At 47.4% G+C, this 17000-nt stretch overlaps 1 protein-coding gene across 1 annotated transcript in view; it reads left to right on the forward strand.

The window, feature by feature from the left end:
* LOC142884005 (neural-cadherin-like) overlaps positions 1-17000 on the forward strand; it is a 107186-nt gene that overhangs the window by 17095 nt on the left and 73091 nt on the right. Inside the window, exon 2 of the mRNA XM_076019399.1 lies at positions 12601-12798. Coding sequence (XP_075875514.1) covers positions 12601-12798 — 198 coding nt within the window. The remainder of the gene's footprint in view (positions 1-12600; positions 12799-17000) is intronic.

The raw sequence follows: 17000 nt of genomic DNA on the forward strand, positions 1-17000 counted from the left end.
TCGCCCCCGTAAAAGCCGCTTTGCACCGTCGGCCCGCTTTTCTCGTCGCACGACGGTGAGCAGGGGGAAGCGAAAGTTACGCTCGTTTAAAGCTCGATCGCGCTTGCGGCTAACGTGGTGAGGAAAGAGATACAGGGCCACCGGTACGCAGATTAATTGGCCGTCGAAGACGCTACGGTTGACAGGAACAGTCTGAGTAGCAGGGGAGGAGTCGAGGTGCAAGGGGAGGCGAGCCAAGACAAAGAACAGTAATTTCTGACGAAAGCTGTGCGGCCGTGATGGGCCGTGTTCCTGTCCGGGGAATGACAATAAGGCAGAAGGACAAAGGGTGCAACCGAACATCAGCACGTTGTCCGCGTACACTGTAATCCGGAGATTCATTGCAGAGGGCAGGGAATTTCTTTTCTCCCCGCCGATACGTACTGGACAGTAAAGGACATTTTTTCATGGTCAACTTCTTTTTTTGTGACATAGTTTCTTTTTCTAGAATTGCAAGACTTCCACAGGTGGCTGGCAGGGAAAACTCTCCCCATACCAATACACCAACCAGTACATATGTTACACATACATAAATTCAGAGGATTATTTGCTTTTGAATTAAGACCCATGTCTCGAGCATTGCGCTCTCTTTTTACTACTGTTTAGGATTGTGTTGAACCTTTGATTCATCTTTTTTTCAAATACAAAAAAACCTCAGAAAAATTATAATTACATTTTTAAGTCTTGAACATATACAGCACGCAGACAGAACTCTTTTAAGATCTTTAAGGTCTTCCTTTTGCAAGAAGACCTTAAATTCACCTTTTTGGTGAATGCATTTCGAAACGTGGGTTTTGTGCTTATTGTGTGAGAAATCATAGAGGATGAGCAGAAATGTCTTTCAGCAATTATGAACTGTACAGTAACACAAAAGCTGTGGAAACTATTAATCCAGCCGGATCACCATCTGTTTAGAAGCAGACAGCAGCAGTTGCAGATTCAGGAGCGCTTTCTTAAAGTATTCACATTTTATTGACCTGTTTTGGGAAAATGAAACTTAATTAGATACAATAAATAAAACGCTGCAATACAACAGGGTGTTTAAGAATTTTAGAGACATCCTTCTTTTGCGCTAGCTTTTTGTAAATTACAGTGGACGAGATTTTTTCCACTGAACACGTGCCAAGGCAGCACACAGACACACACAAACACACACGCAAACACACACACACGCGCGCCACCAGCCCTTGGACTTGACATCCACTTACAATATTTATATTACAGAAAAAAACAATTAGGAGACTGGGGATTAGTATGAATACCTGCATCGCCTTAAGTCACATATAGCACATAATGGCACACGATCCACAATAGTGTAAATGGTAAACACGCAGACGCACGCGGGAGACACAGCGTCGTGTGCACGGCAACACACCACATACTGCAGTAAATGGCCGACAGCAATGCAGATTTTAAAGGCAACATGTTTGAAGTTCAGATGTAGGCAAAGGGCGCAGAGTGCCAGAGAGCGGCTGTTGTTGTTGCAGATTCCTGCTTTCAGCCGCCTCCTTTTTCTCAAGTGGTGCCTGAAAACACGGTTTGTCTGCTGTTAGGCGTCAGACTCGAATGATAGTATAAATAAAGACATGCATGCATACATGCATACATACATACATATATACATACATACATATATACATACTACCACAACTACTACTACTAATATTAATAATAATCCAAAACACAGAACAAACACAAAGCAAATCCAAATCCATTGTTAGCAGCATAAGTTTTAAAGACATCAATCTCTGTCTGTCCTTGATCCTCCTCCACTGCAGCTGCTTGCCAATTTAACTTGGCACAACAAGGACACGACTTGACCGCGTCGGGATGGTCTTGCATATGAACAATATTTAGAATTTAATCGATAAAACTGCATTTTAAAAAGGAGCCACCGGGTTGTGCAGGGCATAAAATACAACAAAAGCAAGAGAAGAAAGTTTAATTGACTCAATGTCCAACCTGAACCTGGGTCTATTGAAAAATAAAGTGGGTGCACCTGCAGACCTTGACGCTGGGGGCGTGGAAATTGCTTCCAGCACCGGTCCTGGCTGGGCCTGGCACGATGCCCACATTCTGTGCCGAGTGATTTTACTTTTGTGCCTTTTTGAATTGATACTGGATTCAATTCAGAGGAACACTGTTCATTTACTGCGTGTTTCTGCTGCGGCACTAAAACCACTTGTGAGCCTTTGAATGAAGCAGACTATCTCTCTGAAACCACTCTCCCAGCGCCCAGTAATATTAACTCTCTGTGTTTTCCTTTGAATACGTGGCCTCTGAGAGTGAAACAGGCGTGTTGTTGAACCTCAAAGTTTTAGCGCTGGTATTTTCTGCCAGAATACCACAACGCGTCTATCATTCACTGGGATGAAAACGTTCATAAGAATGCAACCTCAGTGAATCATCAGTGAGTGATCGTTGAGATGCTGTTTTGTTTGTTTTGAAGTTGAATAGCAGTTCATGGCAACTCTTTATCGTCCAAGTTTATTTGGAATATTTTCTTTGAATAGATAATATAGTCCCACCAATCTGAGTGCGGACTGTGTTCTCAATGCACAGGAGTGTGTAGGAGTGTGGCGAGGGTCATTTGTGCCACCACATGGGAGCGTTCCCTTCCAGTAATGAAGCGCACTCCTGACGAATGTCTGTTTGTTTAATACCTAATGGGAAAGTAATGGCATCAGATTTATTAGCGCTACCGCAGCTCGAGGTCACTCACCTTTAATTGTTCCACAACAGCACCAGTCAACTTCAGCCTTAAGCCGCGCGCAGGCCTAATTAGCCGTAAAGTGGAAACACCTGTGTGGTTTGCGGGGCCTCTAATTAGCGTCACCTGCCACTGGCAGCTAGCGCGCTCGGCAGAGAGACGCAAATGGCGGAAGTTTTAAATATAGACAAAGATATTCAACCACAGTTGCGTTTAATTGGATTATATCAAGTTTAAGGTCTTATATGCATTATATGGTATATTATATTATATGGTATATGCATTACCAATGTTGTTGTTTTTTTTAACAATATGTGTCTCCAGCCTGTCAGAAGATTCCACCAAAATGCTCCACTTTTGTTCTTTGCTCCACTTTTCATTAACTGTGTGCTAAAGCACTTAGCTCTGCCATTCAACTGAAATTAATAATATATATATACATATAAATTGTGAGGGTGAAATAGTTTATTGTAAGGATCCTTTCCCGGTTTTAGCGGCAACACTCCCAGCAACCGCCTAGCTGAAGTCTGTTGTTGCGAGTTGCAAGAAAAACAAGGCATAATATGCCTTGTTTTTGGTGATAGTCGGACTGGTTTTGTGATAATTTATTTACCATTGGAGGTTGCTCCACTCCAGAGTTCCGCGATGAAAAATATAGATCGAATGAGGGGTAGATTAAAAATAAAGAACAGAAGTGAAAGACTGGACTTGCAGGAGCGACGTCGGATAGTCAGACAGACTTCGTCCATCAAAATATACCGCTGTACTCCAATTAGCGAGGGTACAGATGCAAAACCGACATCTCTGCACTGATGCAGATGCCGGTCACAGAAAGTAGCGCAGCAGGAGGGCACAATGACGGCTGCCGGGTCCTTGTGGAATTCAAGGCCCGGCCTAGTTGATACAGAATACTTGGAACTTTTTTTTTTAGACTCCTTCAATGTTTCATTTTAGCTGTTTTCGGTTTTCTTTTTGTTGTTGTTTCTTTACCGTCTATATCAAGGTTGTGGGTGGGTGTTTGTGTTTATTTATTTTTTTTCATTGTGTTTTTGGCTGTTATTAACAGAGGGATCAATACTTTTTTTTTTTCTCTCTACAGTGCTCAAGGTAAATGTTGAATGAGGTCCCACAGAGCACGAGCGAGGTTGCGTCGGTCACAATAACCGAGATGCTGCTTGTTATGATCAACGTTTGATGTTTGGACAAAGTCAAGGTCTAGAGTGCGTTTTCCCCCAGAGACGCTCGCACCGCGGCTTTCAGACACAATCAAAAGAATCTTTCAGCCCCATGTTGATTATCCCGAGTCGGTGCGCGGATCGATTAAGTGTTCTTTGTTTATGGAGGATAAGAGAAGCAGTTAGGAACCCGGCTCGTGTCTCCGGTTGCATTGATTAGCGACAGGCTGTGTATCTGCGCACGCCAAGAACGCCGTTTTTATATTCTGTCAACAAGGTACCGACTGTAACATCAAACGAATCCATGCATTTTTTTAATTTATTTATTTTTTTCAATTTTCTTAAATTGTTTTGTGCTGTGCTGGAACGGATTTTTAAAGAAATCCATGGGAACATGAATCATATCCCTTCAAGCTACAAGCCAGTGTTTTTTTTTGTGTGTGTGTGTTTTTTTTTTTTTTAATTGGATTGGAGTTGGAACTACGTCAATTGACAGCTGTAGTAACTCTTGAGTAATCGTACACTTCTTCAAAGAAAAAAAACGAAACGGGGTATGACGGGGTAGTGTAAAATATTATGTGACACTGCAGTCAAACATGCGATTCCTCCTGTTGGAAGGCTTCCGATGACTCAAGAGTTATTTTTAATAGTGGGCTAGTTATTAAATTGACTGTAATGAGTATTGTCAACCTTTAAATTGGGGGGGTTGAAATAGTTTCAAAACTCTTTTTTGCACGTTGTGCTGCCTTGTTTTCGGCGCCTCAAAAAACTTGTGAAGTGAAGCGTCAGTCGTTCGACGCGAGACGACGCACACGTTTGCCGTGTGAAGGACGGCCACACGCCGAGCGTCCGGTGGAGTCGCGATCACCTGAGCGACCAAAATGTCTTGAGTGCGGCCGCGGGGCCGCCGTGAGTCACTTTGAAGGTGACTAACGGCGCCGTCATTGAGGTATTTTTTTTTTTTTTTGTGTGTGTGTGTGTGTGTGTGTGTGCTTCTCCTTTCTTCTGTCACTTCACATTCGGATGATGCCTGGCCATCACGTTGTCTCTGTGTTTTCTCGTGCTCGCGGAGATCTGTATGTCGCGGGGGAGGGGGGGAAAAAAAAACAACAACCGGGAAACAAAGCAAAAACAAAAACAAAAGCAGCGCCTAGTCCTCCACCTCATCTGCTGTATTTAAATGCAAATTCTGTCGAATCTTGAATTTAATCCCTCTCGGGCACCAACGCTAATCTTGACGCGGCAGAACTATTTATTTTGCCGCAAATATTTCGGCTTGTCACATCTGAAAAGGTATTAAAAAAAACAAAGGCATTTAGGTGGATTAAATACTTCTGAGACTTTTTACTTTTCCGAGACTCTTAAGTGGAGTGGAAATAGCGCACGTGTCGCGCTCTGAGCAGTCGCCGGACGGTCGTCTGTAAGCGAGCGGGCTCGATCGATCAAGCGTCGCCGCGAAACGCCGCGAGCGTTCGTCAGTAGGTGAAACGCCTCTGTGCGCGTCATGCACCAGAGAGCCTCGAAATCAGCAGGTTCCTCGTCGAAAATGCGCGACGGAGCCAAAGTGTCTTTTGATTACGCCTCAGAGCGTTTAGTTGCGCTTTAGCAACAGTTGTGTAACGCCGCGTGTTTTCCCGGCCAACTCCGCGTGGCACCGCTTGTCTGAGGGCGCACAAGTACAATTCCCGTTCCTCTGCTTTTATTTTCCTTCTTATTTTTCTTTGGCTTTTGCCATTTGGTTTGGCTGAGCCCAACGTCTTGAACGGGGAGACAAGACACGCATGGGGTGACGTTCAGCAAAGCGGAAATTTAACTGTCGACCGTGCAATTATCCTGCTGCAGGCAGAAGTTTTTTTTTCTGATTGTGTTTTTTTTTATTTATTATTATTTTTTTTTTAGCTGCTCCTCCTCCTGACAGCTCCCACACTTAGGGCTGTGTCGTTGTGGTGCCGCTCTGTGTGTGTGTTTGTGTGTGTGATGGCAATATGCACTGTCTCATACTCTGGTTTAAGACTGGGAGGGTAACCCCCCCCCACACCAAAATAATGAATAAATAAATAAAGAAGCAGCACACATGACTCTTAGCATCACTAAGGAAATTTGGGTGGAGGAGGGGTTTTGTGACACCATATCTCTGCCTTCTGTTCAGAACAGCTTTGCTGTGGGAATGGAAATCAAGCACTGCCCTACTTGCTTGTTTGTGTGCCTGCGTGTGCTTGCTTGCGTGTGTGTGTGTGTGTGTGTGTGTGTGTGTGTGTGTGTGTGTGTGTGTGTGTGTGTGTGTGTGTGTGTGTGTGTGTGTGTGTGTGTGTGTGTGTTCATTTTCAGTCAATAATTGCCACGCTTTGATTTTTCCATGCTGTTCTCAGCATATACCTTTTTTTTGGAGTTTAGCCGTTTAAAGTGCTTCACTTTCATGTGCCAAAGACACCTGGGAACGACCACTTCATCCTCTTCAAAAGTGCCTCTGCTACACCCAAGGAAATTAACTCTTCAACTTCTTCCGACTGCTTATGGTTCGCCGGTGGAAGAAACAAAATGAGCTAATCCGCTTCTCCACCATCTGATGGCCGACGCACATCAGACACGGTGAGCAGATTCAGAGGTGGAGGCGTTAATATTGTCGATATTGTTGGCAAACGGTGAAGATTGGCATAGGGAAGAGTGTGGGAATATTGCCTTGTGGATTTTCTTTGGCCTTTTATTGCAAAGGTCTTGTTTTTTTTTTTAAGGTAGAAATCGCTTATATATTTGCAGAGGATTGTCCCCCCCCGCCGAACAAAAAGTCAAAGACACCCCTCAGAGATCGTCCACTCTCTTTTGTATGTTAACCAGTCTTCCTCACTCTGTGCACAAGGAATGAGGTTGATTGTTTGCGCAGAATTTTAATGCGCACAAAAGGACCTTTTCTGCATTCAGGCTGAGGCCGTTTGATCGGAGGAGGTGGAAGCCCATCGTGACCCGTGGAGAAGTCCTCTGTCGAAGCAGCCAGCCACCGCGGGGGCTGCTTATCGCACGCCTTCATTACGTGGATCCTTTTTGATTGGGCTCTTGTTATTCTTGAAGGCCACTTCCTGTTGCGGCCACTCGCGTTAATGCAGAGAGGTGTTTGTCCCTCTGAATACAGCGAGCAAATCATCTTTCCGACCACAAAATCCCGGGACCTTTAACTCGCCGGGGTTTCCGTCCGGCTCACGAGTCATCGGTGTCAATTTTGTTTTTGCGGATTAAGGACGAGTTCCGAAAAGATTTGCCACTCCGCTTCGCTTAGTATTTAACCGTTCGACGCTGGCTCGGGAAAATCCTCCAATCGATTATTTCCATCGTAATGAACTCCCGTGGGGGCGGCCGCATCTGAAATGAATTATATGGCTGCTGCTTCTGTCCCTGCGTCTTATAGAGGCGATACGGACGGGCGTTGATACATCATCAGACCGTGTTGGTGTTCAGCTGAATCGTGATCAGAATGGATTGAAATTAAAATTGCGTCGCGGTTGACGATAGCGTGCCTTAATTGTCCTTTTCAGAGAGTCGCAGCAGCAGCAGCAGCGGCAGCAGCAGCGGCAGTAGCGGCAGCTGCCGGAGCCGAGCGCGATCCGTACATGCCGCCATCTGCCGTGGTGTCACGACGCGGTTGCGTCTCGTTGCGTAATGTCCAAGTCGCCCGCCAGCAGCCGTGTTCGCGCTCCCCCTTCGGGAGACTTTTCCATTTTCTTAGCCGGGAAGCTAATGCGAAAGCTAACGCAGGGCGGCAGAGAGAGGACGTCCACGATCCATAAATTGTTCCGGGCTGGAAAAAAATAAAAAATAGTACCGGCGTGAGTGTTTTCTGCGGTCGTCCCCTCTGAGTCCAGGTGTGCTCGCCGCCGCCGGGGCTTCCCTGAGTTAATAGATTTCTGCCCCACAGCGCTTTTAGCGTGTTGATCTCCCGCTGACGGCTCGGCACAACAGCGGCGGCGGGCGGGGGAGGCAAGAGTTGGGGGGGGAGGGCTTATAACAGAGCCTCCTTAACACCGCAAACATTTGGCTAATGCACCTTATTACTCCCCCATCGAGCTGATTTTTTTTTTCCCGCCTTTTTTTTTTTTTCCCGTTCGCCAGCTCGCCGCAAAAGCACCCTTGAAAATCCGCTGTCTCGCACGGCCCATTGATATTTATGCTTGCAGCCGCAATTTGCTCGATTCCACGCCGCTGGAGTTCGCTCGCGCCTCTAATTCTCCCCCCGATGCCCCCCCCCCACCCCCTCACCCCCCGCTCCTCGCCAGACGTGGGAGTGAACGAGGGCTCCATAAGAAGACCCGCCGATATTAATTATACCTTGTGTTTTTTCTCCACTTTCCCCCTTTTATGGTCGGCATGCCGCCGCCGCCGCGTTCGGCGCTCTCTTCCTCCTCGCAGGCCTCCGTTGTTTGTTTGCGCTCTTCTACCTCCCTCCCTCCACCCCTCCCTCGCTCCCCCGCCTCCCCCTCTCCAGTGTTATTCTCCGTTCTCCGCGAAGCATTGCACAATGCTCCTTCCTCCGCGCCAACCCGCCTCTCTCCTCCCCTCTGCCTCTTTGTCCCTCTGTAGATATTTGTGTTTTCCGTCTCCACTCCGCTGCCTGTTTCCTCTCATCCCCCGTCCCACACACAGACATGCGCGCACACACACACACACACACACACACACACAAACGCGTATACACACACAAACGTCCTCGCGCACTGTGGGCAGCGTGGACGGATGTGCACGGAAGCGCTCCAGACGACTTTTTCTCTTCCCCCTACAACTCCCTCCCAACACACACACACACACACACACACACACACACACCACCACCCTCCATGTTTTTTTTTCACCCATACTCGTGAGCCACTTACCGTCTTAATATAGCAACTATACCCAAGGAGAGGATTAATAGCAGGAAACATCAACAGGGCTGCTCGCTCGCGGCGATATGGAACACACACACACACACACACACACACACACACACACACACACACACACACACACACACGTCTGCCGGCCTCGCGTGCTGGTGTTTGCACACTCAGTGCCGGCCCGGCTTGGCCCGCAGCGCGCCCCCGCCGGCGAACCCCTTCCCTGCTGCCGACGAGCATTAGTCATTCAGCGGACGATCTCACCCACGGGAGTTTTTTTTTTTTTCTTTGTACGCCGCAGCTCGGCGAGCTTTTTTATCGCGCCCAATACAAAAAAAAAGAAAAAAGAGTAAATCCGGTCTGCGGGGCCCTCCGCCTCGCCGGCCTGTTTGATCTTTTGTCTCGGTCAGGTGAAGCGGGTTAGCTCGGCGGGTTAGCTCGGCGCGGCGTTCCCAGGGGCGTCGCTCGCAGCGCCGTCACTACTTATCTCGCTCCCGGATCAGAGTGAAATTGCACGGCGCCTCCTAGCCCCGGAAAACAAAAAAATATATATAAATAAATAAATAAATAAATAAAAAGTCGTGGCACGCACAGCAGCGGCGGCTGCGGCGGCACACAAAGGACACACACATACACACCAGGCACATTCTTCATTATCATTCCGGAGCTGATAGGCCCTAATTATCTGCCGTGCCTCTGATTAGTCTCTCTGTAACTAGCTAATTAGATGGAGCCTTGTAAAATCATCACTACCATTACCACAGAGACGTGGCTGGAAAAGACACCGGCAAGGAAAGAGGCGAAACAAAAAAAAAAAAAAGGGAAAAGAAGACAGAAATGCGTGCCCGTGTACCGCTCCCCCGTTAACATTTGATAGTCAACTAAATGTTAAGTGGCAGAGCTCTGATTTCTGCTGGATTAAGTGCCTTCCAAAGCCTTCGACTTTGCAGAGGCATCTTTATCCTCCCTCATTATTCATCGCCCAAGAGTTCTTCCTTCTTACAGGGCAGGATGATCTGACTTAAACTGCATAAACTGCTGCTGCCACCGTTTCGGGAGATAACATCTGAACATTGATTGGTTTCTCCGGCCCCCCCCCCCCCCCTTCACACGGGCGGCTATTTATTCGGCAGCAGAACTGTCGTCGGAAGGCGAGGAGGAACTTTTTTTTTTTCACCCTCCTTCTCCGCAGAGCGAGAAAGCCGAGATTAGTTCCCTCCAGCTTCCTTCTTCCCCCTCCCCGTTATTATCCCTCTAACAATCCTTTTAGGAGGTGTCACAGACTTTATGGCCCATTGTGTTTCAGTTGTGTGCGCCCCGGAGCCGGAGCCGGCGCCGGCGCCGGGGTGCGTCATATGGTGTTTTCCACGGGAACGCGGCCCCTGCTAACTGTAAGCCAGTTACGACGGCAGGCGTTGACGTTGCGGAAAGGACGTACCGTTCGGAGTAACATTCCGCGTCCAGGCTACCTGGACTACAAGGGGAGCGCCCTTCATTAGCGCGGCCAGGCTTCTGCACTTAGCCGCACGCACGACTTTGGAGGATGGATTGTTTTCGCAGACTTTCAGGAAACACACCAACGTGGCGTTATTTGTCTGACAGCATATCTGTCGAGTCAGCTCGCAGCTACGGTGGAAGGATGCAGCGCCGCTTTGGTCCAGGATTAAAATAAAAGGACATATATAGCCCGCGGCCGCACGCAGGGACGCCTTTACATAATGGGATTTGAGATCCATAGTTACTTTTAGCTCTCAGGTCGCGTGGCTCCTTGCACGAGGCCACGCTGGTGTTTGTTTACGAGGGAGACAGTCAGAGGTCGGGAGGCTCTGACCAGCAGACGTAGGAAGTGACCGAGTACAAATACTCAGTTACTGTACTTAAGTAGATTTTTCAGGTGCTTTACTTGAGTATTTTTTTTTTTTTTTTACTTTTACTCCCTACATTTGAACACAGATATCTGTATTTTCTAGTCTTTAAATTGTTACTTTTTGTTAATAAAGATACACATTCTGTTGTAATGTAACTCACTTATTATTACAGTTGTTGCTTGACGTGGAGTGAATATAAAAGTTAGGAGGGGGATTATTTTAGAGTACCTCGGCTTCGGGGTCACTGTTTCCAGTGCTGAGAAAAAAAAATCATGTCGGAAATAACATTGATTATTGTTAACAACCAATGTTAATAACATGTTAATATCATGTTATTAACACTGGTTGTTGTTATTAACAAATGTTAATAACTTGTTAATAACATGTATGTAACAAAGGCATTATTCTTCCTTAAGTGAATTTGCTTTCTTACTTTCACTCAAGTAAAGGAGTTGAGTCAGTGCTTTTACTTTCGCCTCAGTATTCTTTTAGTATCCATACTTTTGTTTAAGCACAGAAGGTGACGACTTTTGGCCTTTTATGCTGACCAGTCGGCCGCCACCTCGGACCGCGGACGTGCTCGTCAGATGTTCAGCGCCGCTGTCCGCCGCCGCCGCCGCCGCCGCCGCCGCCGCCTCCTGCTATCTGCCCCTGGCAGGGCTCCGCTCCCTTCTGGGGCCGAGACAGATGGCCTCTGCGGATGGCGGCCCACTGAACTGCTTGGCGGCTCCTCTGACACGTCCTCGCGCCGCGTTGACACGAGATCACAGCCGGCATTTGCGGAGCCGGTGTCTCCGCTCACAATGCGGTGACTCGCTCCACTTCGCGGGAATAGACTCTGCGTGCAGGCACGCACACATCCAAAAGCAGAAGAAGAAGAAGAAGAAGAAGAAGTGGCCTAGATTTAGCCAGTGACAGTGTCAGGAGTTTTTTGGGCTCAGTGTTTCCAGAACGTGTCATTGTGCTTAATGTGGATAATGATCCCACCCCCCCCACCCCTGAACCTTCCCCCCACCTCCCCGTCACCTCCAGCCATGCTCCTGTCATAAAGACCGCGGCGCAGTTGTACGCTGATTCTCTCGGAGCGCCGCCGCGCTCTCGCTGTCTTACCCCGGTTCAGGGTTAGCGAGCTGGTAATTGGATTCCTGGAATCTTCTTATTCACTCCACTGATGCAGCGTACAAGGCGACGGAAAGCGCCCGCAGCGGTCTCATGGCCCCCGTGGGAAGATCAAGGTAGCCTCACCCAGGCCGGGCATGATGAGTCTGGCTTCACCCAGACAAACACAACCAGCGTCTCTGGGAGCCAAGTAGACAGATGGCCCCGGTTGAGAGGTTGTGTTTTGCTTTTTTTTTTTTTGACCCTGAGAAGAAAAAGAAAAACTAAATATACTGAAAAAAATAAACGTCTGCGTCCCTGGTTGCCGCTGACGAGGAGCCGAGCAAAGAAATAAACGTCACATCCAGAAAAATCTCCTGTCATGGGAGCAGCCCCCCTCCCAAACCACCCACCCAACAAAAAAAACCCCACTTATAACAAAGCTGCGACAAAACAATGCGCGGAGGGATGATGAATTGTCACATTTGGAGTGCCGTAATCAACTTTGAGGGAAAATCCCGAGCCGAGGCTATTGATATCGTTTTGGACGCTCGGCGAGATTTATTCTAATCCCGACGCATTATGTTTTTGCCATCTGCCGGTGGGGATTTGCGTCTCGCGTACCTGCGCCTTTTTGGGTAGTAGACCGGCCTGCCTGCCTGCCTGCCTGCCTGCCTGCCTGCCTGCGCCTCCGATCCTTCCCCCCTCCGAGCCGCCACCCTCCTCCCCCTCCCCTCCACCGACACTGAAAAACGTTGCGAGACAGCTGTCACTTTGGCTAACCAGCAGCTCTGTCGCTTCTCCACCTCCTCACCCCTCCTCACCCCTCCCCCCGCCTCCCCCTGCAGGACAGGACTGGTACCTGAACAAGGTGAAGCTGAAGATCACCGACGTGGACGACAACGTCCCCGAGTGGGAGATGCAGCCGTACCCCTACCTGGCCGTGGTGTCCGCCGAGGCCCCCGCGGGGACGCTGGTCTACCAGCTGCGGGCTCAGGACGGGGACGAGGGGAGGAGTGGAGAGGTGGAGTACTTCCTGTCTGATGGTGAGTGCTCTGCACATATTCAGTGTGGCCCGAGTGAAGTGGAATTAAAATTGGCTCCGTTTTTTTTATTTTTTTTTGTGTGTGTTGGAACTGGCTGCCGGGACTGTGGGGCCGCAGAAATAAACGCAACTCGTCAGATAGCAGCGCGCTCAAGTCAGAAACGCAGCCGTCGGCGGTTGCACATTTATTCCAGCGCTTACACAGTCTTTAGGTGTCCATTAGTTTCTGTGTCGCCCCGTCTCTCCCCCTGCGCCTCTCTATCCGGGCCTGCTTGCGTCTGTCTGTCTCTGCAGCACACACACACACACACACACACACACAGCCCAAGGCCTTCGCACATTTACTTATGGACTTATCATGCACTTCTTTCACTCTGTCAGCCTCCCTCTGTTTCGTACTCGTACACGCACGACTCAAGACACAGTCGGGCCCGTCGGAGGGCTGCCAGCGTTTGCCGGCCCCCCCCCGGTGGCTTGCGAAGGGGGGAGGTAGATGTTTGTTGGCATGTCAAAGAAGTGGGGGTGGGGGGTGGCTAAGCTCGCCAAAGGGGGATCGCGGGCGACCTCCCTTTGACTCACATTATCGCAAATCCCTCACGTGAGGTGAGCTGCAGCCGCCACAATGGAGCGACGTTGGCTTTGCGTTAATGTACTTAAAAGGGGGCATAAGCGAGCGAGGGATTGAGTTTGCACCCCCGCCCCCCGCTGCCGAGTTCGAAAGCCGCCGCGAGCTAAAGATCTGGCAGGATGACGGGGGATGAACGCGGCGGCGGCTCGTTCAATGGCGACGGGATGTATCCAAATGGCCGATTTTTTTTTTTAAATACTCAAAAACCCTGTGTTTACATTTATTGTCAAGGACGCTACATTAGCGGTGGGCGGATCAGTGGGATAATATCAATCCCCGAGGCTGATATGGGTATCGGATAGATTAGGCTAGTGGGATGAGATCGATAGCTTTGCTCCTGCAAGCAGCGGGCCAGCGTCCAGAGAGAAGTGTGTTCTGCAGCTCCTACCAGAGAGAGAGAAAATTACCCCTGAGGCAACCTGGGTAACCAGGTGAATTATTAAAATATATGTTCCCATTGGTGAAAGTGTTACTGCTACAGGTATCGGTATCGCTTTCAATGGTGCTGGCTACGTCGGTGCTCGCAGCAGCATGCAGTGTCTCAAACCAACGACTCTGGATGCAGCGCATTTGTTTCTTCGCAAAGTTTCTTAACTTTAAAACACATTACAGTGTGATATTGGGAACCGCAGTGCAGTTTGTTTACCCACTGCAGTCTTTTCCTTCATCACATTTGGCTTATTTTCGTCGCTGCGAAATTCCATTGATTAGATTCTCCAGCAAATAATATCGCAACTTTCCCCTTTAAAAGTACACGCGGCTGGTGTCAAGAGGTTAAAACCACGGCGATTTGCTCAAAACTGCATACTTGCGTGAAATTCTGACAGGTCATTTTTTTACAGTTTTAGACTAAGGCATAAAGCAGTTACAGGAATGCACTCATCTGTATGGCTTTTCTTTCCTGATTCTTTATAACTTGGTCAAGTTCTGCCAGCGTTTCTGAGTTGATAGCGGCGAGTTTTCTTCTGCTTTTAAACGTTTCGGCTCAGAGAAAAAAAAAAAGTCAAGACTGTTATTGCACCACGTTTTATCTGACAAGTGTCAAGAAGCGGAGGATGTACGGTACTGAAACCACTGTCAATGATATTTGAAGATATATTTAATATATTTGAGTTTTTTTTTTTGGTGTCTTGAAGATTTTGAGCCTCTGACCCGAAAGGCTTTTTCAGTTCAGCAAGTCGGACGATGACCTGGACGACTGGGTCACTGACTCCATTGGATATTCTTTTAGACACTCTAGACTTTGCATGGACGTTATGAGTGATTAAAATCTTCACAATTAAAAAAAATAAAAGCACAAATCGTCGTAGTGTGTGTGATGAGAATCAAAACCAGCCCTGAAATGGACCTTTTCGCCACCACATAATATACCGAAGCTTTGCAGCTTGGGTTCAAGCAAGTTAAACAGCAGCTCAACTTGGATCAAGGTGTATTGGACTGTACCAGCTGATATTGAGGATTCTTCAGATCTGAAGAAGGATCATCCCAGATGGTCTTTGATGACGGTGGGGGGAAAAAAAAAAAGAAGAAGATTCTACTGGCAGTTTCTAATGTCGGCATCAAAGCGGCACCTATGAGCAATGATTATTGTCCGCTGTTTCTTGGTGGATTGCAAGCTAAGTCTTCCCAAATGGAGCGTAAACAAATGCAGAAATAGTCTGGAACTCGGCCCAGCAAGAGGGGGACTGTTGAAAGAATTGAGCGCAACCGGGGCCCAATTATTCAAAGCTCTTCAATTAAAAGTTTTGCTGAAATTATAAGCAATGGACTAAAGGGAACCTTCATGGGAGATACAGCGTTAGGCAATTTGCTTACAAAGTCCTGAGTTTGCCGAAGATTAACAAGCCAACTGTGGTGCCACATTAACTTGCTGTACAACAGAAACAACACCCTCCCCCCCACCCATGCCCCCCCCCCCTTGCTTGTTAAACTCATGTTACTGAGTCGGCGTGGCAGCGAATTAAAACGTGAATCTGTCAGAACGCGAAGACAACAAGACATGCTGCAGGATTGACAGATGGCACCGTAGACGTAAATTTTTTTTTTTTTTCCTGCTCTTTCTGTGAACTTCTTGCCGCTTTGATGTTGGAGTACAGCTTATGATCTCCATGGGATGGTCGCATGGTAGATTTCCTGGCATGCTTCTCTGGATATGACAACCTCAAAGTGGACATGACTTTTTTTTTTTTTTTTTTTTTTCTTAAGACTGCGAAGGTGTGCGTGTGCGTGTGCGCGCGTGTGTCTCTGCCCTATCTGAACTTTAAGTGCACCCTCCTGGTGCTTCAAAAGTTGTCACTTTTAAAGAAAAACAGTTTGATCTGGACTTGGAATCTTTGATTGTGTCCAGCGGTCTTGCGCTGGATAACGCACTGAACATGCAGAGAAATAGTTTTGTGAAAAATCAGAAAGAATCCAGTGTTTAGATGTAACGCAGTCACACAAAAAAACATTTAAAAGGGGTGTGAGGTATTTCACCAGTGGCTGCTGTTGGTCAAAGGGCAGAACGGAGTGAAGTTTAAGTGTAACTGCAATGATTGATGGCAGATAAGTCAAGTTTTTGCACGCTTCAATTCAACTGATTCAAACATGCTCTTGTTAGAAAGCATCGGTTAAAAGGGACATTTTCATCGTTTGGGGCTAAAATATTCATTTCAAACCTGAAACTGATTGCTTGGGGCGAAATGTGGATTTCTTTCCCGTTTTTTCGCCAGACCGTCTACCAGCACTAAAGATTTAGAGAGCTGTTTGAAGTGAAGGTAAAAGTTACATTTTTTTTTTCATCTGAAAATCAATTTTCTACTGAGTCATCCTGGGATAGTGGCTTCAGAGCAAACAATTGGTTTTTACTCCTGGTTTATTTCTTTTTGGTTGCTCAGCCATCTTTACCTTTCCTGACAAAAATTGTTTTGTTTTTTTTGTTGTGTAGATTCATAAAAACATATTTTTGGACTACCTCATATTCCGTTGACAAAACTTGGCACAATGTGAACATAAAGAAATGACAGTTATAGCATTTTCTATGCAAAAGGCCACGGGTCGGTCTCACAGGGAAATCACTGCGCTCCTCAAAAATATTGCCCCAGCCATAATTCAACAGCAAAAGTAGACGCTAAAGAAGGAGATTTTGACTATGTTTCACATTTTGTCAGACACAGAGCCCTCGTTTTATTCCACTTAACATGCCACTAGCCATAAAATAGTAAAACAATGAAAATTTTAAAGGCCCTCCGAGGCCTGGCTCTCAGAATTTACGGGAATGAAAAAAAAATGTGTGATACATTTCATCAGTCACTGTTGTCCAAAACTTTATGTATTATGTATCCACACCCATGAAATACATATTAAACGAGCTGAACTGACATGAAACCTGTGTGCAGCTTCTGTGCATTGGGCTTCCCAGTGGGGCTTCAACCAGCGGCAACGCTGAACAACATGTTTATGGAAACGCCAACCATTCTACACAACGCACGCATTCCCCGCAGCGATTAATGCCTGCCACAGCTTTATCGTCAAAGCAGCCCTTATTTTGAAATTTTCATCGCGGCGTCTCAATCTGCAATCGGCCTGAGAGTACC

This window comes from Nelusetta ayraudi, unplaced genomic scaffold (assembly GCF_046127955.1).
Source record: "Nelusetta ayraudi isolate G7.1 ecotype Tasmania unplaced genomic scaffold, CSIRO-AGI_Nayr_v1 ptg000009l, whole genome shotgun sequence".
NCBI classification, from domain to species: domain Eukaryota; kingdom Metazoa; phylum Chordata; class Actinopteri; order Tetraodontiformes; family Monacanthidae; genus Nelusetta; species Nelusetta ayraudi.